The following is a 25,638-nucleotide window of genomic DNA, read 5'->3' on the forward strand; positions in this document are numbered from 1 at the left end:
TCCTTCTTTCCTTCTTTCTTTCCTTCTTTCCTTCTTTCCTTCTTCTTTCCTTCTTTCCTTCTTTCCTTCTTTCCTTCTTTCCTTCTTTCCTTCTTTCCTTCTTTCCTTCTTTCCTAATTTCTTTGATACAGAGGATTCTGAAAAGGAATGGGAGATGGAGATGTGTTCGTTGTATTCTGCTGCACTGTGCATCATACGGTCCAAAACAGGCATCCTTCTCTTTGATAAATCAGAGACATCTCCAAACTCCAAATGTACCCAACACTCTGAGAGCCCTGGAAGAGAAAGTGTTCAGAAGCAGAATTGTCTATTTCTCCTCAAAGATGAGACTTGCACTGAGAGGTAGATGTCTTTTTGTTGCAGCCGTAGCCCCTTCCATGGATCCAGCCTCTTCTTTTGTTATCTGTGACATTCTGCAGAAGGCTGTAAACTGCAAATAGTTTCATCATTCCAGGCAAAGGCTTTTGCAGCTCTGGCAGTGCAGTAATCCTGCACTTGGTCTGGAGAAAACCTGGAGTTGTTTTACTTCTTAAAGGTGACACTGAACATAAATCTAAGCTATGCATGCAGTACCAGGTAGAAATACCATAATGGCAAGTATGACTGGTATTTCCACCATGGAAATATCAACAAGCTGTGATGATAAGGCAGCATTATGCAGAGGTATAGCATGAAGTCCTGGATGTTGCACAGCCACATCTCACAGATCTGAGTTTGGGAGGTTGTTTGCTTCTCGTTAGCAATAAAGGGAATTCCTTGAAATGTAGATCTTACATACAGTTATGAAGATTACAATCAAGATCACATTTAGAAAATCCTGAAGAAATCATACTGGGCAAGAATTGCATAGAAGCCAGAAAGTAGGAGCAGAATTAATTTTGGGGTTAACAGCAAATACTGTTTTGCATTAAATCACCATCAGTATTACATGGGATTGAGACTTTGCCCTGCTTCTCACACTGATTACCCCTTTGCAAAACATTGACAAGAAATATGAAGTTCCTTCCTAAAAGCAGGCTGCAGCTACTAGTGAGTTCAACACTCAATCCTAAATAAAGGTTCATCAGTTCTTTCCATTTGGTAGAATTTTCTGATAGTCATAGAGAGAAAACAAGCCAGTGGATCTAAATTAATTGCTCATGTGCTTTTGTCAGTTGTTTAGGGACTCAGTGAGATTGTTGTTACAGGTCACGCAGAGCTCTTGTATGAAAGAGCTTCTTGTTCTGCTTGGAGAAATACTACTGTTTTCTAATATTCACCATTAATACCTATGTCAACATTCACAATATATTGTCTCCAAAGTTAAGGTGAGATTGGTCCAACGTGCAAAAGTCTTCTGGAAAAGCAATTAATAAAACATCACTTCCTAAGGTGGCCATTTAAATAATGAGCATCATGTCTTGTCTGTTCCAGTTCCACTCTCTTGAACCTGTCCTCACGTATCTCTTGAATAACAAGTTTGTAACTCATCTGACGCTCAGTTTCTCATCATCTTTAGCTTAGGTGTAAGTATAAATGATGATCAGATAGGTAGATCAGGTCCTTCTTGCTCTTGGTGACTCCTGGGTGGAAAAGTTTAACACTGAGGCTCTTTGCTCCCAAATGAGTTATGTGAAACATTTTAATGCAGTCATTAGTTGAATAACTTAGCTAAATGCTCTCTGCCTGATTTGGTAAGGTATACTTTTAGTGATACTTTTATATTCCTTTCTTTGAAAAACAGCAGTTCAAAATCCAGTTGGAAGAACTCAAGTCTAAAACTGAGAAAACTTTGCAAGTTGGCAGAGACTATGAAAGGCAGCTGTGCTGGATGCCTATTTTTTGCTGATTTTGTGATTAGGACAGCAAATGCTGCTTCTCTGTAAGGGATCCTCAGATCCTAAATGTCCGTGTCAGGAATTCCTGGAGTGCACAAACACTATTCATAGGGATCATAGAACCACCAAGGTTGGTAAAAACCTCTGAGATCACCCAGTCCAACCACCCACCTACCACCAATATTTCCCCACTGATCCATGCCCCTTAGTAAAAGGTCTGAGTGCCTCTTGAATACCTGAGAGAAAGAGGTGTTCTTTGCTCTGAGAGTGGTGAGGGGCTGGAACAGCTGCCCAGAGAGGCTGTGATGCCCCTTCCATCCCTGGAGGTGTTGGAGGCCAGGTTGGATGGGGCCCTGGGCAGCCTGGGCTGCTGTGCAATGGGGAGGTTGGTGGCCCTGCATTGGTGGGGGGTTGGAGCTTCGTGATCCTTGGGGTCCCTTCCAACCCAAGCTATTCTATGATTCTGTGATGTGCTATTGGAGACCTGTAACAAACTCTTATAAACTCTTAAATATTAAGATGAGAGAGGGCCATTGAGTATTGAAAGATTCCAGTGTATCCCTTCAGTTCCTGAGGTTCCAGGATAAAACTGCCACTACTTCAAGTAATTTTAAATGTTGACTGTTTTCTGTTACTCTGCCCCTGCAGTGGCTCACAGCATTCTGCAGGCATTTGTACTGACAGGAGGAAGTCAGATATAGCTGAGACGGGCAGCAGTGAATACAGGAGCATTTGCCTCCCATCCTGTCTCCATCAGTCTCACTGCGTCAGCTCCATATCCTGCACCCTGGCTTGGTACCATCAGTTGCTCACAACATTCCCGTGGGCTGAAAGAAAACTGCCAAAAACCAGCTCCAGTGTACAGCAGTTTAAGATGTTTTACTCCAAAACAGGAAACAGCTGAGCAGACTGACATCCAAGCTGGCTGCAGGATGTTTTCTCCCTGGGAAATTCAGCAACTACTTTCACTGTTGACAGATCCAGGCTCTGAGACACTGACCTCTCTGTTTTCCCCGGAACAATGCAATTGCCTCTCCATCCCAAAGGAATGCTCAGAGACTGTGGTAGCTCTCTTCCATCTCACACAACGCTGTCTTCTCCCATCTGTGCACTCTTTCCACAGTGAAGGGACAGTTTTCCTTTCAGGGGCGAAGGAATGTTAATTTACTTTTGGCTGGACTTGGGATTTGTTATTCACGTGTAGGACTATTACTGTCCTCAGTGTGTGATTAAACTGCTTTCTTAATAATCCATTCATTGACTGCAAAATAGATCTTCACAGTAGCCCTCCAGCACATCCTTTCACCTTCTGGCCTTCTAGTTTTCCTTGGGACCATCTCTGTATTGATCAGGTAACCTGGGTCAGGTCATGGTCCAAACACCGTCCCACAGTTATCCTTATTGCTAAGTAGTCAGTACAATTCTGGGCAAGATTCTAGACAAATCAGCTGACACTGGGCCCAACTTAGGGATTGTTCCCAACAGCAAGCTTACATGTAGTCACCTCCTTTCATCCTTTGAGCAGCCACCACAGGAATAGGCAATAGACCAGGAGTTGAAATGCTATGAGGTTTACAGTGTGAGTAGCAGGGATTCTTGTCTATGCTGTCACATCCATGGGTGGACTTCCTAGAAACCACTGCAGTGCAGAAATTAATAGATATATAGCTCAGCCTCTAATTATGTCTGGTATGTGTTTTTAGACACGACTCAGATGTGCACGGAAGATAAAGAAAACGATCTTACTCCTCCACTTGAGCACTGCATTAGGACAAAGTAAGTGAAAATGGCATTTAACATGCAAATATTTTTACAGAATTATGTAAATAATATACGTAAAGCTTGAGTGTGGCTAAAAAGTTAATATTGTGGCAGTTATTCTTGCAGAATTACTGGTTAAAGAGTTAGAAAAGATCACTCCCCATTGTGCATCAAATTGTCCAAGGCATTTGTTTCACTCTTAGAGGAACTGTCATTCTGTCACCAGAAGCTGACTGAGCCATAATTTGAGAGCTCAACTTGATTTCAAAAGATCAAAATGTGGATTCATTGGTTCCTACTGTAGAGGTATAATGAGAAAAGAAGAAATTCTCTTCCATCTCTATCAGTCTTTTCTGAAAAATACCAAAGCACAGAAGCACTTGGGTACCACCTTCGATACCTAAAGACCTCAGTGGTCTCAGTTCTCTCAAACTGTCCATGGAAGCACTGACTTCTCCAGGCAAACATGATATGAAATGATGGACTTTTAAATAATTTATCCAAATTGTGATGAAGTTAACGAGAACATTTTCAATTTACTGAGTTATGGAAGAAGCAAAATCAGGCTGAAAGTATCAGCTTTATATCACTCCTTCAGCAGGACTTGGAAAGCTGCTATCTGAGTATCTCTGGAGCGAGAATTAAAAGCCTCATTGTCAAGGCCCGTAACAGCACTGCAGCTTCAGATTTCCCTTGTCATTTCCCTCCTTTCTCTGCCACATTTTTTTTTTCCTGCTAAGAAAAAAAAAAAAGGCAAAACAAATAAGGACAGTGGCTGCCAACCAGTGTGTTCCTGCAGGGCTGGCTTTATGGAGTTACAGGAAACAAATGAGGCATCCTTCAGCGTGACAGCACCGTTGGTTCAGGCTCCCTGCACATATAGGTTGTATGGATTCTACTGTTCAAGGGAAACATCAGCATGACTGCAAACAAAGACAGATAATCCTTAGCCTCAGAAACCCACAGAGTGGGGAGAACACTGCATGCAACTATTTAAAGTCACTCTTAAAATGTCTTCAATTCCTGGCGTTGCATCAAAGTTACACAAAGCTTTGGTAATGGTGATGTTTGTTTATTCTAAATTCCTTACTTTAATCTGTTGTGGAAGTAAATTACCACCAAATTCCAGTGTCAATTAATTGTGTTTGTACCATTCCTGGGACGATCTGATTTACCCCGATCAGTCTCTCTCCTTGTTTTCTGTATTCTCCAATTGCTTTGAACATATTTATTCAAGCGTGGCCTTGCTGCTAAAGGTCCTTCATGCCATGTTATTCCTTTTTGCTAGAAGAAATTTTTCTCCAACTCTATAAACAGTATATGGAGAAAAGTAAAAACAAAACAAACCAACGAGTGTTTAACAAATTGAGAGATACAAAAACAGATATTTAGTATCATACAACTGTGGAAAACACCGATAAAATAATTGTTACTGAAGCAAGCCAAACAAACAAACAAGCAAGCAAACAAACTAACAGGGCTGCTACTCCTTTTTCACCTAGCATTACAGCAATAAAGCTCATTATCAGATCTTTCTCATCAAAAAAAGTGGAGTAGTTTCTCAGGGTGGACAATTTAATAGTGTAACAGAATAGAACTGAATCGACCATTGTTTCCAAATTTCCATTAGGGGTTTTTCTTTTCATTTGCACGACTTAGTGCTGTTTCAGTCCATAGGAACTCTTACCAGAGGGTTGCCCCATACCTGAACATCAGCACCCTGCAGGGTGTTGAGTCCTATGGTGGCCATCTGTCTGCTGTTTGTTCTCTTACCATCTGCCAATGGAAAGATCTGCATCTGTAATAGATAGTCTCTGTTTTTAGCTTTTTCATTATTATTAACAGAGGAGTTGTTTTGCTTCTGCAGGAGGAGGCTTATGCTTTTATTCCCTATTTTTGCAAAATGTCAGAAAAGGAGGGCTTGAGTTTAAAGCAGTTAACCCTTTGCATGACTAGGACAAATAGTCTTCAGCTGGGATCGATTTAAGCTGCAGACTCCCAGCTGAAGAGTCACTGTTGTGCAACTTGTGTTGGGGTTTTCAGCCTAAGACATCCATAGAAGTAGTCAGGTTTGTATCAACAGACGTCTGTAATGGGCAACCCTGGGGGAGTTTCTGGGAGATGCCATGCAGATGCCTGATCCCATTTTCCCCTGAAGAATACTCTCATTTCACAGTCATCATCCTCAGCATCTCTCTGGGCTGGTGCTAATAGAATCATAGAATCACAGAATGGCTGGGTTGGAAGGGACCTCAAGGATCACGAAGCTCCAACCCCCCACCAATGCAGGGCCACCAACCTCCCCATTGCACAGCAGCCCAGGCTGCCCAGGGCCCCATCCAACCTTGAACACCTTGAACACCTGCAGGTAACATCTGTTAGCTCTACCTAAGGGGAAGAAAACTTTGATCTGATATTATAATGTGAATCTAGTTTTAGATTTTGTTAGCCCACGACATTCAGCTTTCCTTTGTGGTTCTGGAACGGTGTGGCACAGTGTTCCTTCAAAGTGAGACATTTGGTAGAAATATGATAGATAAATAGAAAGGGTGGGCACTTAATCCTAAATTATTGGTGCCAGATGATCAATGCAAGAGATATTCTCTGAAAGTTACTCCAGAGGGAGCATTGCTCAGGGCTCGAACCAGTTCTTCCAAGCTTCAGTGGAACTGCTCCATTTAACTTCCATGACCCTCAAATGAGGTCGTAGTCAAACCACATGAGACCAGTGTTGTTTCCATACTGCTAATCTGATAAATTGTAATTCCATCTGAGTTCCATTTAGGTTACACTGCGGTGAATCAGTTGGAGAAATGAGAGCTCTGAATTTTTTGGATCGTGTTTTTTTCATTAAGAAATGACCAGTTCAGCACCTGTGAAAGAGGTTCTCACTATCTGACACCTTTTCTTGTGCAGATGCAGTGGGTAAGAAAGTTTCAAAGCTGTCTCTGCATGAGCAAATTGGCAAATTGCTTTTCATTCTACAGATAGCTCACGAAAAATAGCTGGAAAATAAATAGAGGAGATAAGACTTGTAGGGAAAGTTACACAGAGTCCTGCTTCAGAATACGCTGTGCTGGTTAAGCTCTTTATTGAAAGCTTGTTTCAAAAAAGGCCAGTTCTGCACCGCATAGTGATTAGCCATATTTTAAGCCAGAAACTTAAAAATGGTGTCAGAGCATTAATATTTTCACCGAGTAACCTCAGAGCAGATGAAATTTGTGTCATGTGGCTTCTGTAGATCCCTCTTGATGCTGGAATCGCCTCGGAGAGGTAGAATTTATATGCAAAGATAAAGGAAGAGCTGATGGTGTTCCCAGAACTATCCAATGGGATCAGAAGGTGGCAACTGTTCTTCCCATTTGTGTTTGGGTTTTTTTCTGGGGAAACATGAACCTCTGGCAGAGGCATCTGTCTGCCCTGACAAATGCTAGGCTAGGTCAGCTATTCCCAGCAAGGACACATTCTGCCATCAGCTCAATGCGTGAGGCATCAGTCCTGTGTATTCCTGTTAAACCCTGGGAGGATGGCACCCATCCTGCAATATTTTTCTTTTAATTTTCTTGGCAAAATCAAAAAAAAAAAAAAAAAAAAAAGGAAGGAAACAAATCCGCAGCCCCGATTTTCCACACTTGTTTACTTGTGCTTTCATTGGGGATGGTTGAAAAAAGTCCCGCAGGTGGTCACTTCCCTTGAGACCCTGCACTGAATGACAGGGATTCAGATTTTGGATTTGTTTTACATGTAACTGACTTGCTCAGCGAAAGGACTGAGCTGTTATATTTGTGCTGACGTATCCTTTCCTCCGTGACAGACTGAATGTGGCTTGCAGTCTGGCAAGTCAACGTTGTCCCCACCAGATCTATGTCAGATCTATGTATTTGACAGGAGTTCCATGCTTAGAAGATCTGGACCATGAATTTGAAAAATTGGCATGGACAAGGATGCCAGGCACCTAATGAATGACTCTGGTGGTAGGAAGAGTTGACCCATTTCAACCTGGTGAAGCCACTGGGGAGCCAACTGGCAACAAGTGCAGGTTTGATGTTCCTGGAGTGGGCAGCTGAGCAATAGTGGCCAATACACGGCCAGAAATTCAGAAGGTGGAAAATTTTGTGCATATACAAGTTTTTTTTTCAGTATGTATCTTTAATGTTATTCTGAAGAAAGGGTAAGACAGAGAAAAAACAAAGCCTCCCCATAGAAAAAGCAAAAGATTACCTTTAGGGTGAGCCAGTGAATATTTCAAAGGAGCCAAGGGCAAGAGCGAGGATAGCTGCTAATGAAGTTATTTGGTCTCATTTGGGCTACACACGGGTAATTCTCTTACCCATCTTGGAAATTGCCCATGGTCTTTGCAGAGCCAATGCTCTTGTTCTGAATCAGCTGCTGCTGAGAACTCTATTGCCTGGAGGAGGCTGTGTGAAGCATAAGGAAAACGATCTCCAAATGTGGGACCCTAAAATTAGGAGCGCAAATACTTCATTTTGCTTCCTTTTCATTGGAGAAGTTGTGGTAAGTTACCCTAACTGAGTCCATCCTACACTCTGTAGGAGTGGCTGGGTGGTTGAGAGTGCTGAGCTGACCTTTCCAACAACCTGATAAACTCACGGATGTAAAATGGTTGCTTTTATTTCTAGGTGGCAAGGAGCTGTTATTGACTGGAATGGCACTGAACCAATCTTGTGACTGACCCGACCTGCACTTTATTTGCAAGAAAAAAAAAGGAAATGACAGAATTAGCACATTCCTATTCCCACCAATACAGGAAATAGGGCAGGAGTTCTGTGCCACTCATGGTGAGGAAGAATGACATGGCTGTGTGCAAGCTGGAAGAGCGTCACCTTGTTCGCCTCACGCTTTGGATATCTTGCTTATAATGCAAACAACACTTAGATAAATTCTTTGTTGATGCCTTTAATGTACAGTTTCAATGTGTAGACTGAGAGTCTCCAATGTCCAGTGACGGTTACGGGTAAAGCAGTGGAGTTGCCTATGTCCCCTCGAGGTCCCTTTCTGGATCATCTCTGTATCCTGCAATTGTTCCCAAAAATCTGATGAAAGGAGCCGAGCTGCTATTTCTGTCCCTGTTTTGCCTTCCTGTACTGCCTCGTTCTTCACCTGCAACACTCCAGTGCCAGGATGAAACATCATCCAAGAAATAAATATTCACTTCATTGCCATATATTACTAAGTCCAAATCTAAGGCTGAACCTACTGGTAACCATGTGGGCTACAGTTTACTTACTAGGCTTTATTTACACCAAAGTGGCCAATAAGTTCTGTGATTTGCTGCTTCATCATTGCAAGAAAACAGAAGTGATGTTAGATGGGAAATGTGAAGGGCATTTGTCTGTGATATTTACTGTTATTCATGATTAAATAAAGTCCGTGTGGGAAAATGGTGTACAGTGGAGATGTACCACGAGGTACCAGAACAGCAGTTTGTATTCTGAAATGAACTTTTTAAGTGACATATTTTGGCAAAAATTTACCAAAATTGGAACAAGTTACTGTACTGAAGATTGGAAGAAGTGGCTTTGGAAAATATTAATTGCTAATGGACAAGTTGCAGAGAAACAGTGTTTCTAGAATTATTTTTATCTTTTTGGGAGTGCAAACATCATGGGAGTTTCATAACAGACTTTTAATTTTATCACAGCACTCTCTTACTGCTCAGTATGCAAACCTCTCTGAGCCCAAATGAACCACTTGCTGTTTTCAAAATCAATTTCCATCAGAAATTCAGTGTTCTACTCCGTGTAGCTGGCAGATACCAAGCTGCCTCTGCAGATACAAATCTCAGGGCACGTGAGCTAGATTTGGAAACCAACCTGTGCATGCTACCAGAAAACATGAGATAGTCTGTGAGTAAGCACCAGGCCCTGCTTTGCTTCCTGCACTCATCAAACTGTCTACACGTGTTAAAATATCACAGCGCTGCGGTCGTTTTCATTTTATGTGATGCTGTATAATGTAATTTGTTTGTTTTAGGTCAGATAGGCAAACTTCTTTCTGTGAACTTGGTGAGATGAATATCTCCCTTTCAGCCTTAGCATCATGGAGAGCATCAGATCTGAGCCCATTCCCAATTCCCTGTGGGCACACTACGTGACCTTTGCCAGCTCCCTACGTTTCACTGTACGTAGGGGGATGTTTGCACAGCCAGCTGCAGGTGGACTCAAGGCTGCCTTTATGATGCACACCTCAGCTGACCTTTAAGATCTCCATTTTCTGGATCCCAAACATTCAAAGATCCCAGTTTGCCATGGCTTGGACCTTGGAGTCAGCCAGGCTACCAGCTTGAATTAAACACCTTTTTGTCTTGAATTTTCCTATCAACTACAGTCCCCCTGTGCTCAATGGAGCAAACAATCCAAGAGGGCAGCAAGATCGTAAAATAAGATTTCTCAGAATGCATTTGGACAGAAAATAGTGAAGAGATGAAAAACAATGGAAGATTTTTGGAACTAGGTGTACCAAAAATCCTCCTTTCTGGAAGTGTTCCTATGGGAAGGAAGGGAGCTGCTGTGTTACTGCCCTGATTTCATCTGACTGGAATATGGACGTCTCCAACGCAGATATGTGATGATGAGGAGCTCTTGCTCTGGGCTCCCTTCAGAGTAGGGTGTGATTTATCTTTTCTTATGGACAAGAAGAAATGTGCTCCTGACTGGAGGATTATAAACTGAGTATAGATGGAGCCCAAGGGGATTGCCTCAGATGAACTCCATCCCTCAAGATGTAATAATTTTTCAGGTTTTAAGAAAGAGTTGAAGATTAATGAATAAGGCTTGGAAACTGATAATGTTTTATGGTTTATCTTGAAAGATTAATGAGGGTGGGAGGGAGCCCTGTACTCTGATCCTCTTTTTAAAACAGCCTGCAAAGCCTTTAAGGCTGCATTCTTACTGATTACAAAGAATAGATTAATTGAACCTTAAATTTTATTATAACAGAATCCCATTGAGCCAGGTCTTCCTTGCTCATTATCTGTAATTACTTCTACACACATTTTTCTGTAAAGTCCATTGTCTGCCATCTGTTTAAAATTGAACTAACTCAAGATTCACCTGTGCCAAGAAGTACAGCACTTGGACCACATTACTGAAGCATTGCCTCTGCAGGGCAATCCCACCAAACTGGAGCACTGCATCGCTAAGCTGCTGCCACCAGCTTTGCTCTTGAGGTTTCCTGTGGCTTCCTTCAATAAAGAGGCAATGAAAATACTCACTTAGATCTACCTCTTCAGCAGAAAAGCAACCAACCGAACCTCTGTCTATTTCTGCATCGAGAAAAAGCTCACCTATTTTAATTTGATGATAAAAGACACGAAGCAATTTGCCTTCAGGCATCACATATCTTTTGGAATCGAATGATCAGACAAACCAATACAAAACGTTATGCAGCGATGCAGAAACCTTTGCACAGACCTGTGCAGAAGCATATCCTGTTGTAGGAGCCTACATCTAGCTTGTTGATTATGTTTTCCTTCTCATTGTTTCCCGATTTCATTTTCACTGCCCGATGAACGTGACTTCCTGAGGCGAACAAAGCAACTGTTTGCGAATAGCGCAGTACAAGACACTGGCACTGGGCCTCTGTGTATATCTTAAAATCATCCTCTTCCCTTCTGTGCTATGAAAAACACACCCTCTCACCCTCTGCTGAGACCTGACGCCTTAGCTTACAACAGACATCACCTATTGTAAATCTGAGCAGAAGTGCTATTTTGGTAAAGTGTCAGGAATATTGCCCTTGTGCAAAATGTACAGTTAACTTTGTTTTGTACAGAATGTCGCCTACAAATAAAGCCTTTAAAGAGAAGAAAGTAGCATCATCTCATATTTTCTCTACACTTTTTTTTTTTTTTTTTTTTTTAATAATTAATTTGCCAAGGGAAATTAATCTGAGAGAATAGATTATAACAGCTTCATGGGCCTCCTCCTGTCAGTGGAATAATAACAAGAAGTTGAGCTTCCCTCTCCTCTGAGCAGAACCACGGTGCAGTTGGGGATGCAGGGCAGGGGGTGTCATCCTGAGCCTGGCAGTCTCACATCTGAGCAGCTATGGGTGTTGAAACCAACCAGTCTGGGGCTGGTTGGAAATGTGAGTTACAACTGTCTGCCTGCATCAGTGCACGTCCACTATGTCCTATTTGAACCTACCCAGTGCTGTGAGTGTAAACTGCAAGGCTCTCATCACCCCTCTTAGCTTAGTGTGAAATCATAGGATCATAGAATCACTGCAAAAGACCTCTAAGGTCCTCTAAGGTCACCCAATCCCACCCTACCCCTGCCATGCCCACTGACCGTGTCCCCAAGGGCCACATCTCCATAAACATCTCCAGGGATGGTGACCCCACTGCCTCCCTGGGCAGCCTGTTCCACTGCCTCACCACTCTTGGGGAGAAGAAATCGTTCCTAATATCCAACCTGAGCTTCCCCTGAAGGAACTTGAGGCCATCACCTCTCATCCTGTAAATGAATTGCATCATCCTGATCAAAACCTGGGCAATCATTGGCAATCAAGTGTTTTTAAGGAATTTTGTGCAAGGTGGACCTGTACACATGAAGTTTCTTGTCCATCTGAAGGCCACCTTGCGTAGACCTCACACTGGAGTTGATGAAGCTGCTGGAGTTGTTTTTGTACGTATCTGTCCCTATTGTATTGTCAAATCTAGGAGCAGTCTGAGATCTGATGACAGACCCGTGAGCAAATCTGTACAGCCACTGTGTGGTTTGTTCCCAGGGAGTTCAAAGATGAAAGCTTGCGCCTGTTTCCAGTTCTTGACTTTTTGGAGGCAGATTGCTGTTTTGTTTCTGTGGTTTACGCGTGGAACAGGGTAATTTGGAATGACAGGAAAAGGTCACTTTAAAAATCAGAGGAAAGTCGAAGAGCTTGGGAAAATGACACGTGTGTAAGCCAAGTTTTAACAGAAGTGATAAGTGGATTGGGGCTCCAAAGATTCCATCGCTGTACCTGAGGTACTTCAAAGAAGCTCAGTTTTCTGTTGGTATCTGGGAGCTCCCTTGAAATACAAAGGTCTCAGATCACAGTTTTTAGAACTTTTCCTTAGAATGCCGCTGCCAATTTTGTAAAGGAGTGTAATATTCCTCCAGAGTGCCTCCATGATTTGAGATACGACCACACAAAATGCAGACATGTGTTTTGCTGGTGTATCTGTCAGTCCTGCCTCAGGGTGCGTTCACTATCGAGGACACTGCCTTGAATTGTGTCACATTCACCAAATTCAGTATTGCAGGAGGTGCTGAAAACCAAATTAGAACCAAAGCCCGTGCTTTAATCAATCATTCATCCATTCAGGACATAGCTGTAGAAACCTTAATCTTTAAAATCAAACACCAAAGCCTATCGGACAGATCAATGCAGTATCAGGTTGGTTGTTAGGAACAATTTCTGCTCCAAAAGAGCAGAATGGGCTGCACAGGGAGGTGGTGGTCACCATCCCAAGACGTGTTCCAGAAACATTTAGATATACTGAGGGACGTGGTTTAGTGGAGAAATATTGGTGGTAGGTGGATGGTTGGACTGGATGATCTTGGAGGTCTTTTCCAACTTCGGTGATTCTATGGTTCAGTGTTTTTTTCTTAACAAATAAGCTTATAAAAGAAATAGTTTTACTTGCAGAAAGAAGATGATTGCTCCTGATTGCTGCTTTTCATCTGCACAACCAGTCTGCTGCATAACCTAAGGAAACTGCATCCCATTAAGAACACTCTGGATATACTAGTACTCTTCTTTTATTTGTTTTCATTGGCTAAAAGATAATAAGCTCGACAGCAGTTCTGAAATAAGGAATCAGTTTCTCCTTAGCTGCTTTGTTTATAAAACTAGAGAAGGAAAAAGGGCATTTTCAATCAGATACTTTATTTGTTGTTTCAACCAGGGTGGGAAGGGGTTGTTGTTAAGTTAGAAAGCCACATAGCTCTGTGATGTCTCTCATTAACAATAGTTTTCGTCTAAATTGACACAGAAGCAAGCTTAGATTTTAGAAAGAAAAACCCTTTCAAAAAAGCAAAGGGATTTTACAATAAGATTTATCAGCAATTCCAAACCTTTCTCATTATTGTTGTTTTCCTCTTCTTGGAGGAATTATGTTAAACTGAAGCAGTTGACTCTTCATAGCAGTTGTGCTTTAAGGCACAACTGGGTTCACACAGACTGAGATGTCTTACAGCATCCAGCAGAACAAAAGTGAAGGACCCCAGCAGATACATGGACAAAGGGGACACTTAAATAAATTACCATAAGAAGCAATAGTCCTTATGGCTGTGTCTTCTCCTCAACAGACACTCTGGAGATGTTCAAGACCTGCCTGGATGCCGACCTGTGCGACCTGCTGTAGGGAACCTGCTTTGGCAGGGGGGTTGGACTCGATGATGTCTGGAGGTCCCTTCCAACCCCTACAATTCTGTGATTCTGTGACTCTGTGACACGTTGCTACTCCAAACGGACAGAAGATTTTGGAATATGCATGAGCTTGAACACTTTTCTCTTACCAAGGAGCCACGTACCAAATTGTTTTTGAAAAAAAACAAAAGTGTTGGATGTTAGGAACAATTTATTCTCCAAAGACTGTTAAAGCACTGGCAGAGGCTGCCCAGTGAGTGTTGGGGTCACTGCCCCTAAAGGTATTCCGAAACAGTGGAGATGTGGTACTTGGGGACATGATGAGTGGGCATGGTGGGTTGGGGTGGGGTTGGATTGGATGATCTTAAAGGTCTTTTCCAACCTGAGTGATTCTGTGATTGTATGAATTATTCTTGGCAATATTCTCCTGCTGCAAGTGTAGTCCGACCTGTGAATATTAGGCATGATGCATCTGGTTTGCTCAGGTGATCATAGGGTGGATATAAAGTGGGGCCTTAGGATGACATTACAGATACTGGTGGGGCACAGGCATTACATGAGCATGAGTCTTCTGACCTGTGTGAGGGGTCTATGTGAGACGAAGTTAATTGCATTTTTCACTTCCCTGCCTGCTTCTGGTGGGCTCTCAGTGGATTAAACTGAGTGTATGGAAAGTACTATGAATAGTCCAGGTGAATCCCAGTGTGGCAATGACAAAGAAAAGAAGTAGAATGTGTTTACAGACCCCATATAATTGGCAAAATGAAGGAATAAAATGGATTGTTTAGAGATGCCTCCTGGCTGCTGTGTGCTAGGGAAGCATCCATTCAGGAAAGAAATCTCAGGGCTTAGCAGCCAAAATTTGACAGTGCTTGGAGAAGGAGCTGCTGATGAAGGTTACTCACATGAAAACGTGGGAGGTGTATCAAACTTGAGACCTGGAAGGTGTCCTGGACATGAGGTTTTGTGTGCAGAGATTTTCTTGTATAAGAGAACTAGGATGGTGTCACAATCCTGATAAAACACCCAAAGTATCTGTGCCTCATGTGGGTGTTCTGCTTGTTTTCTTATCACTTTCTTATCATTTGGCAAGGACTTCCAAATTACTCTAAGAGGTATTCTGGGCATTTGTAAGAATACTCCACGCTCTGGAATTCAGCAAATATTTATTCATGGAGAAAACACCGGCAAAGAATGTGTAACAAAAAAGAAAAAGCAAAACACCAAATGCCTATTTAGCTCCTCTCTGGAAAACTCACAGAGAATATGAGTTTGAAAACTACGTTCTGCAAAGATACCTTTCACTGAGATGTACTTGGTTTGGTAAGTGCTGTGGATGTGAGCCAAGGTCTCCAGACCTTGAACTGAGGATCCTCATTTGTCATTTTGAGATAGTGTGACAAATGAGCAATGCTTTGTGCTGGTGCTGCATGGCGTGTGAAGAAAGGAGGTCTTTTACGAGCACTTCAATACAGAGCAGTGTTATTACAACTGACATCCTTCTCAGGGCTCAATTCCTATCACGCACAATATCCTTCCTGAGCCACTCTTGGTCGGGTCACTTCTGTAAGAAACAATCCACTCTCATTAAAGTAATGGTTCAGCTTTGCAAATGGGACAAAGACAAATTCAAGCGTGTGCTATGATCTGATCTAGTTTTACTGATGTCCTTTTTCAGGACCTTTCAATGTCAGTAACAGGTGAGTATATAAACACAGAGAGAACATGAAAATCAAGTTGCTTTTATTATGGTAAGAGGTGTAGCCATGGGTACCCATGTGTTTACTCATCTGAGAGCAGTCCTATGGCTGCATACCATGCACTTTGAGAAATATACGTGTGCATGAATAGCAGAACATACAGAAAAATAAATTGGAATGATTATTTTTCATGTTGAATGCCATTTATTGGGTTACATAGGGCAGTTTTAAGGCAAAAACTTTACTTTTATCAAAACCAAGTGAAAACTACAAGAGTGAGACTAAACAGCTATCACACCATGGTAGGAGCTGCTAGTCTCCTCTAATTGAACCAACCCTGATGAAAATTCTCCTGGTGCTCCACGGATACCCATTGCCCATCGCCTTTCTCCTTTGAATTCCCTCACTGCTAAGAGCCGTGGAAGGTGCTCTGCAACTTATGATATAAACATGGCAAACATTTTTGCTCCGTTTACTTGTTTTGTTCAATTTACATGACGTATGTCTGATGTGTAGCAGTGAATTAGAAAACCTCTTTTATTTTGTGGACTCGGATGGAAAAATGCCAGTATGGCTTGAGAAGACAGGGTGATTGATGAGGTTACCAGGACAGACAGGACAGCTGACTTTTCATAGAATCACAGAATCACAGAATGGCCTGGGTTGCAAAGGAGCACAGTGCTCATCCAGCTCCAACCCCTGCTGTGTGCAGGTCACCAACCAGCAGCCCAGGCTGCCCAGAGCCACATCCAGCCTGGCCTTGAATGCCTGCAGGGATGGGGCATCCACAGCCTCCTTGGGCAACCTGTGCCAGTGCTTCACCAAAGGAAAAATTATGTTCTTTGCTTAAAAAAATAATTAAGTAAAAGTAAATCCGTGTTGGAGAATATACGTTATCTACAATCGTTCCAGAAAGAGTTTCCTACAGAACAACCATTACAAGTCATTGTAAGTCTCTCGGGAACGCCAGTCAAAAACATCAGCAGATAATTACTCGAACTTCCTAAATCAACCTCCTTTGGCATGACATGAAGTGAACAAGAGCAATAAAAGCAAGGAAGTGCATTGTGCTTTGTCCTGTCCAACTCCTGTTCAGACAGGCGTAGGTCACAAGCACAAATGTAACCAGGCATGAATTGTTTTTTATTTTAATTCATGGCCTTGGGTTAAATTAAATGAACACACTGGAAAGGCCAAGGTGAAACACAGGGCCAGGACCTCAGACTGCGTAAATCCTCTGACTTCAGTTGAGTTTTGTCATTTCCACACCTTCAGAGCACAGCCTCTCCTCTAAAAAGCATCAAAGAGTTTAGATTGTATTGCTATCTAATCACACCCTACAGTCTTCATCTCCAGGCATGGAAATGGAAAAAAAAAGCCCTAGATATGCTGGTAAATTCGAGAGACTGAACAAACTGTCTTTACCAGGGTCTTCAGAACATTGGCTTTGGGGAACTCATGTTGGACTTCTGATAAATTTTATTGTGCACTGTGGGAGATGGAGCTGTTATCTGCCTATGGATCTGACTGTCATCAGTGCTGGGGCAGCAGAATGGTTCTATGGCTGCTGGAACAGAAAGAAAAGATTACGTACCCTCTTGTTTGACTTGGAAAGGAAAAATATTTCGGGTAGACTCTGCTTGAAAATAGTATTATTTTTTACTATGAAACTAATCTGCAATATCTAGAATGCTGACTTGATAAAGTAGTGGTGCTTCTCTTTCTCTGATCTGTCTCTTTTTGCCCTTGTATCTCACAGCTGGGTTGGTGTGTTTTCCAGGAGAAGGAGTTGCAAGAAAGGATGTGAATGGGACAGTTGTAGGTTGTCTATCGCACATCTTTGACTGAGAGTGAATGGGAAGGAAACCCAGAGGAAAGGCTAGTGTCTTAATAGGAGGGAAGGAGCCAAAGGGAAAAGCTCACAATAGCAAATAGAAATTGTATATCAGGAAGAGTTTGATAGGATCGCAAAACCTTCAGAGCTGTGAGTGAGTAGGAACTGGCAATTGATGTCCTGTGGCTGAAAGGAGGAATGTACAGTGAGATGTTGGCTTGACAGGATTCCCCAGCCTTGGGAGCCTGGTGAAGCCTGGGCAGTGGGAAGCAAAAGGCAGTGGTGTTTCCAGATCAGCAAGTGGGAAAACTAGGCTGGTGCTATGCAGGTTGTGGTCTTAATCTTAGTGTATGCAATTAAGGGCTAATCACAAAGGCTCCTCAAGAAGTCAAGGAACCAAAACAAGTGGAGGAAGCTCAATGACATAATTAATGCCAACCTGACCCAGCTGCTCCTGGGCCAGCCCAAGGGGAGGGATCAGGCCACATGGCTCAGCTCAGCCAGAGCCCCTCTTCCCGGAAGGTCTTACAGGAAGTTATGGTGTGGGGTGGTGATGTGGGGAAGACCAGGAGAAACCTTTGCAGTTTGTATAAAATGCGTTGTGGGGTGTTTTGAAGGCGACTGTAAGAACGTGGAAGACATGGCATGTTTAAATGAAGGACTGATAAACGTGTCTTGGGAGGAACAAATGAAGAACAGTAGAAATATAAGAGGATGAAAGGGGACAGTTGGGAGTAGGGTATGGGGTCTGGGAACTGGGGAAGGGGCAGACCATGGTCTAGAGACCAAATATTGGAGGGGCCAGAGGGTCTGTGAGTTGGCTATTGGAGGGCCTGCAGGCTGTATTTTAAGGTATTGGAGGGATGGGGAAGAGAGAGATTTGAAGTTAAGACTTTTGGGGGATTTTGGCAGTGCCACTGGATGAATGTGATCTCCTCAGGCCTTCTTTACTCTGAATCTTTGGGTTTCTGATTTACTAATTCCTAGTAGAGGTGAGCAGTTAAGAAATGGCATACTGATAGGTTGAATCTCGTTCAGTGTTAATCACAAATGCAAAGTTAAACGCCAGATGTCTGAACTAGAATGTTCCTGATTCTTACCTTCATGCCAACCCAATGAACCAATACTGCCAACCTCTGACCAATACTGGGTTCTGTTTTGCTGAGCTTTTTAGTGGTAATAATAAAACATATCCTGCTTACCTAAAAGCATTCCATATCTAAATGGATTCTAGCTATAAGACTTTATGTACTGCATAATCTCAGTCTGTGATCAATATCCAAAGTGAAGACACTACCCGCAATCTTACTGTAAATGAATGTCTCCTCTCTTCTATTCAAGTTCAGAAATAGCTTCTGCTTTGATATTCTCATCTGATTTTGATCATCTTAAGACCTTGATTTGCATCTGTAGTTCGTGCTTTCCAGTCATAGCCATCTCTCTGCACTGAGTTTGCTCTGCAGTTCAGATTCTCCCCGATATCACTTTGAGCTGCCCAAAGAACAGAGCATGGGAGCATCTGGTGAGAGGGAGGAAAAGAACGGATTGGAATTGGATCACATCTGGATGAGGAGCTACGAGCTCAGGCTTAGTGCTTGTGGTAGCAGTGGTGATGGGAGCAGTGGAGAGTGGATGATCTTGTAGGCCCTTTCCAACCCTGTGACTCAATGATTCTATGAATAAAACAGTTCCACGCTGCTGCTTCAGGAATCCATTTGAAATAAACAGAGTGGGTTCTGATTGGCACTGATCTGAAACTCACAGCAAATACAGCAGTACAAGCAGAGCTGAATCCACGTGGAATGTTTGGGTAAATATTGCTATATGTAAAAATAAATGAGCAATACTGAAAGTGAATGACAAAAAAATCCTGCTTTCACTTCAGTAATCTGAAAAGAAAACCAAAATTTAATGTGTATATATATGTGTGTGTATATATATGTGTGTATATATATATACATTTGTATATTTATATATATATATATATATATAAAACTACGTACATAAATAAAACAGCAATGCATGTGATTAGAATGGGATAGAAGAAAACTCAAAGAGGAAAGAATGCAACTTCAAATCAAGGGCAGATATCAGGACCACCATCCAGTTGCTGTGTACATGTACTGCTATCTGGATATACGTAAGGATATTTAGGACACTTTTGTTGAATAAGTTATATTTTTCCTTTCCTACATCTTAACAGTACAGAGTTTGAAAATAAAGCTGATATCATCATACATTATTTGCAAAATAAATTCCTATGTGAATTTGAGTGGATATTGCAAAATTAGAAACCAAATGTTTGTATGTAATCAGAGGAATCACCTCTAACTACTTCTAGATCAGTATCATTATGTCTTAAACACCTGTTAATACTGGCATAAGCCTTCTAGAGTCATTAATAACACACTCTTATAGTACCACACGTTTCTAATGATCCACTTAATGAGGTTGATTTTATCACTACCCATATGCTTCCTTGAGAAAAAACACAATTGTGAGACGAAATGAAGCAAAGTAGCTCAGTTTTGAAGTTTAATGCCTCATCAAAAAGATTTAATGGTGATATTATGTTCCTGTTGACATCAACACGATTTGATTTCAAAATGAACAGTGCAGAACTCCAAAAAAAAAACACCAAACAACAACCAAAGGCGTAATGAACACTGAATAAATGAATATTGTGTGAGCTAATTGAAGTCAAAGGGCTCTGTGTGGTTGGTTAATCCACAGGGCTGCATTCACTTCTATGGTCATACTGCACTCTCAGTGCCAAGATGAGGATCATCGTCAATGCCATGCAGTTACCCAGCCAAATGGTTCTATGGGCAGATGGATTAACAGGGTGACTGCTTTATTTATGTTGTTTGTGGGGTTGTATGGGTTTGTATGGGGTTGTGTGGGGTTGTATGGGGTTACATGAGGTTATATGGCGTGGTTGTATGGTTATGGTGAGGGTCTTTGTCACGGTAGTGTGGGGTTTGTAGGGGAGTTATGGGGTTGTATGGGGTGGTTATAGGGTTATGGTGTGGGTGTTCATCACGGTGTGTGGAGTTTGTAGGGGATTTATGCTGTCGTTATGGGATTGTGGGGTTGTATGGGGTTGTACGAATTCCTAGACAATGCAGATCTGTGACCAAAACAGAAAAAGAAAAAGAAAATAAATATATATATATATTCTTTTGAAAAGCTATATCCATTTGACTAACAAATAAGGCATGGGAAGGCAATCTTTATGTCATTTAATTAGGACAGAAATTTGTGAGGAATAAATTGGTGCATTGGTGTAGTTTATAGAAAAGGAGGAAAGATGGCGAGTCATCAACCAGGTGTAGTTTGTGAGAGTGATCAGCCAGGACCTGGGCCGTGGGCACAAATAAAAGACTCTTTACCAAATGCTCATAGAAATAAGGAAAAAAGAAAAACAAAACAACATTAAGAAAACTTGGAACTGAAACAACCAAATCACTGATTCGACAGAAAAAGGGGATGTGAAAAAAGGCAGTGCTTCTAAAACAAATGTGCTGAAAAATGAGTCCAGGATAGAGCAAATGGGACCTTTCCTTGCCCAAGGAGGCAGAAGAGAATCACTGCTGTGTGAATGCTCACTTCATATTCCCTGAGCAGCAATTGACGGGTGCACTGCGTGCTGCCTGTCTCTCCTTTTAGGGAAGCTGTGTGGAGTGGAGAATTTTGGAGCCCTTTAGTGCCAAGGAGCAAACAGCACTGTTAGTTTGTATGTACTGTATTTAGGCAACCTCTCCCTTGGATTAGGCTGTAAGAATAACGACTTGGAAGAGAAATCAATCACACCGTTCTTTTCAACACCAGAACCCCTATCTCCTTTCTAACCAGGTTTCTGGAAAATTGACAACTTTTAATGGTTTTCAGAACTGTCAGGGCAGTGAGGGCAATAGGGATTGGTGTTAAAATGGCAGCCTGTATTCATGGTTGGAATGGTGGACCAGATTGATACCTCTTCCATATAAACATGACCAAGATGCCTAAGTTATGATGTTCTCTCATGTTTTTGATGCTATCCAGAGAGAAGGCTGCCTTTAAATATATACATGTCCAAATTTCATATTATCCCCTGATGGTTGGAGATAATTGACAAGAGTTTGTAGGCACTGGATTGTAAATTGTAAGGAGAAACATGTATATCCTGTTTTTCCAAAGAAGATTCCCCATGTAAAATGTAAAATATATGTAAAATACTCATGACCACATTTGGTCTCCTGGAATTTGATGCTTTATTCCAAAATCAAACATCTAACTAAAAGCAATCTAATTTTCAGAGGTATTTTTCTTCCTGAAGGCTTACCTACCTTTACAGATAAGCATCTCTCTTGAGATATATGGGTGTGGAAGTATGGAAACCTGCTTTCACATTTTGAGTTATCAGGTAGGTACTCGTTAAATTCATGGCTGTTACAACTATAAACAAATCTGGAAACTCAGGGTATAGCAAGCCCAGAAGATACCTTATAACCATTCCTTCGCTGTGTCTTTCCAGTGATATTATAAAATATTCAGCAACCAAAATCTGAATTTTACACTGCCATGTCTGGTAGAAATCACTATTGTCCCTTACTAGTTCCACAATGGTTGGGAAATCAAATAAATATAATTTTCTTCTTTCACTTCTCATAAACTTATGCTAAATTCGTATTAGGCTCTATCTTATGAGACTCTAGGGCACACTCAGTCCCAGGCAGCAGTTCAGTTTGATTTAAATTATTTGCATCTGTTCAGACTCACATGAAGCTTACTTGATTTTTTTTTTTTTTTTTTTTTAATTTTGTTTTTCTGTTCCTTCCAAAAATCCTAGCACTGCACCGAGGTGATGGAATGTTGAGTTATGACCCTTAAGACCCCTGTCAGCAAACTGAAGATGTAATTTATTTTGGGAATATTTGAGCTCTGAAAAGGCTGAGTTATATTTATCCTGATATGTTTCAATGAATTTACAATCTAATAAAAGCAAAGAGTCTTTTTTTTTTTTTTTAACATAGGAGGCCTTTGTTGATTATTTTCATTTGCTAAATAATCTTGGACTCAGTTATTGAAGCTTATAGGTCTACGTCTTCCACAGAGGGGTCAGATTCTACTGAAAACATCGATCTTGTGATAGAATAAAGGTCTTACAGCAAGCCCTGAAGTTTCAGAGAGCTCTGCACCCAATCTGCTCAATGGGCAAGGCCTGTTACGAATTCAAAAGTTCTTATTTGGGTTTAAAACTCATGTGTTCTGGAAATCAGCCCGCAAAGAGCACTGGTTTAAGAACAAAATAAAACAAAACTTTCTGGAAGTCACTTCTAAGGTGATGGATGTGTTCTATGAATTCAAAATAGAACAAAGCTTGCTTAGTTGTGTTGACTGGGTCTGAAATATCACGAGCCCTACGCCTTCCGCATAATTCTGGCAGATGGACAGGCTGTCCCAGCCAAATCTGCGTTGTGCCAAAGAAAGAAAACATGTCAGAGGGCATTCTTTCAACTTTGTCAATATTTCAATTTTCATAAAACCTACAGATGAAAATTCAACTGCGTTTTCATTTGCTCAAGAGTAATTTATTGTCAAGGGGAACAGAGAGAAAGGTAGGCCCTCGTGAATAAACCTCTGATGACGTTTCAGTTTTGAGATCCATGCTCTGCAATACTTGGAATGCAGGAAGAGAATGAGAGTACAAAGTATATCAGCAGACAAACCAAAGATTGCACGTAGAAGAACAGAAGGTTTTTTCTTGTGAGTCCGGTCAAAGCAGCTTATGGAGTTGCTGCTGTAAGGACCGTGTTACTTGTGTGTAATTACAGGAATTTGTGGCTGAATTAATGCATGAAGAATTCTGATGATTTCATTCAGGCTTGGGGAAGAGCGCTCTTTCAGGCAGCTTAGAACCAATAATCAAAGACAATAAAGCATCAAAAATGGAACAGATTGTGTGTCTGTGCTTGTGCTGCTTTCCTGGAGCTGCAAAATCAGCAGAGAATGGATGGGAGTGCAGAACAATCTCTGCTGGAAGAGTGGTGGTGGAAAAGAGATATCTGCAATGTGCCCCAAAAGAGCTCCAGCAAGGAGTGCTACAGACAAGTCTTCAGCCAGACTGCCTGTGTCAAAACTCTTTCCTAACCATTCAGCAACTATGTGCTTTTCTGCCAAGGCGCATGAAGTACTTCATTATAAATAAGTGCCTTTATCTATTGGCAAAGCAATTGGAACTGTAGGAGGGGTTATGGCACTGTGTCCAACAAGTCAGAAGGGTCCAAACCCCCACAAGAGGTGAGGCTGAAGTTGCATGGATGCCCCTTCTTATTCCTTCCACTTGAGAACCAACCTCCTCAGCCTCTCTTGGCCATCTCCCTCTGGGAGTCACCTCCAGCTTCGTCTCTCCTATAATACAATCTTCTTTTCTTATCGCCTCATGCTACACAACAGCATTTTATCAAAACGTGTTTCTAATTAATCTGTTCTGGATATGATCCCACCTTAGAGAAAAAGTACAACCGACTGAAGTGGGAGGAGGATCAGTGCTTGTCATGTTCTTTTCAGTTAAGAATGTACCAAGATCTTATGAAGCAGAATCAAAGAAAGTGATTTGTCTCTGACAATCTGTCTCTCCTGAGCCTCCAAGAGGCCGTTCAGCTCATTAAGAGCACCTTACAAAATATTGTTCTTGGAGACAAAAAAAGAAAAGGCACAAACGCGATTAGCCACAGATGAGCAATTTCTTCTCTAAGGGCAGGAAACTACAATCAAGATTTGGAAATATTTTTTTTGCTGTGTTGCACCAGCAGATCCTTCTCACTGCCCTTGGGAAGAATTACGTGTGTGGTGTTACTTTCAGAGTTGAGTGTTTCAAAGATGCCAACAGAACACTCCATAACCAATCTGAGCAACACATACTATGGCTCTGTCAAGGGAGTCGTGCTCTTTAACAACATTTTCCTCTCAAGCAGTGGTGCAACATGATGGAAAACCAGCAGAGAACGGCTGGATGTGCACAGGACCAACTGATGAAGGAATGGTTTTGTAGGGACTGTGTGTTGCTTTTGGGTCAGTATTTTCCCTTGGGGAGATGTCCATGACATTTGAATCAAGAGAAGTAAAATCAGAAAGAAAATTGAAAAATATGTTGTTGTTGTTGTTTTAAAGTTTGTTTTATCCTAAAACCTACAGTCCATTCTTGAACGTTTAGCCTGGCTCTATCTACTAAACTAATGAAGGCCAGATCTGTGCCTGCATTTGTCCATAGTGCTGCATTGCTCGGTAACAGTTTTACCCCACATCATTTTTCTCCTTCCAAAGCAACTCTTAGAAATGGTTCAAGTAACACCACAGGTCAGAGACTGTTCCCAGGATAGGGTATGGATGGGATCCCACTTTTTTTCATGGAAGAAAGATTGTACCCTTCCAAGCATGAGATGAATCACGCCACTTGCCTTCAGGGCCGTGGAGCAGGTCCTGGCCTGTTTATTACAATTGTGTTGTTGTGTCTTTGAGCAATAAGAGAAGGGGCCTAATACTTATCAACAGGAAAAAAAAAGTCAGAAGGGAAAAGCAAAAGAAATACTGCTATTTTCCAGATGGCACAAGGAGATTAAAGACATGTTTACTTAGTGCAATGGAGCGTTGTGCAGACATCCAAGCTAGTGCTGGTCTGTTTTGGTACATGTTTACCACAATAATGGATAGAATATCTTCGTTGGTCTGTCAGACTTCAGAAATTGGCTCAAACCCCATAAAATCCAAAGGCTACTTAGAAAAAATGTCACTAAAGGCAGCAACAAGACGTTGGACAACAGATGTAAACGGGGAGGGATTCACTCTAGTCATATTAAGTCTGGAGTGTGGCAATACTGTTTGGCTCCAAAGTCTGCTTTGAGATGTTAGAGGACATCTCCTTTCAGGCCTTCCTAAGATTACAGGTTTATGCTCAATGTCAGTCCTCTTGCAGGAGGACATCATCATCCCAGATACGCTGGGGCATCTTGATTGACCTTCTCTGTCCAGTGACTGGACGTGTGGGATTCCAGCCTTCCAGGAGGCATGGAGAAAGTTTGTCTTTGTCTTCCTATGCTCTGGAAGCAAATCTCTTTATCTACAGGACCAGATAGCAGGATTCACATGTTTTAGACCATATTGATTAGTT

At 41.7% G+C, this 25,638-nt stretch overlaps 1 protein-coding gene across 2 annotated transcripts in view; it reads left to right on the forward strand.

Moving 5' to 3' along the window:
• MINDY4 (MINDY lysine 48 deubiquitinase 4) overlaps positions 1 to 9,128 on the forward strand; it is a 67,899-nt gene extending 58,771 nt beyond the window's left edge. For both annotated transcript variants that reach the window (XM_052695042.1, XM_052695043.1), the window contains 2 exons: positions 3,521 to 3,593; positions 8,219 to 9,128. In XM_052695042.1, the coding sequence (XP_052551002.1) occupies positions 3,521 to 3,593; positions 8,219 to 8,267 (122 nt within the window). In that variant the 3' untranslated portion in view covers positions 8,268 to 9,128. The remainder of the gene's footprint in view (positions 1 to 3,520; positions 3,594 to 8,218) is intronic.
• The last annotated feature ends 16,510 nt before the right edge of the window (positions 9,129 to 25,638 follow it).

Source organism: Tympanuchus pallidicinctus, unplaced genomic scaffold (assembly GCF_026119805.1).
Source record: "Tympanuchus pallidicinctus isolate F22 unplaced genomic scaffold, pur_lepc_1.0 scaffold3, whole genome shotgun sequence".
Classification (NCBI taxonomy): Eukaryota; Metazoa; Chordata; class Aves; order Galliformes; family Phasianidae; genus Tympanuchus; species Tympanuchus pallidicinctus.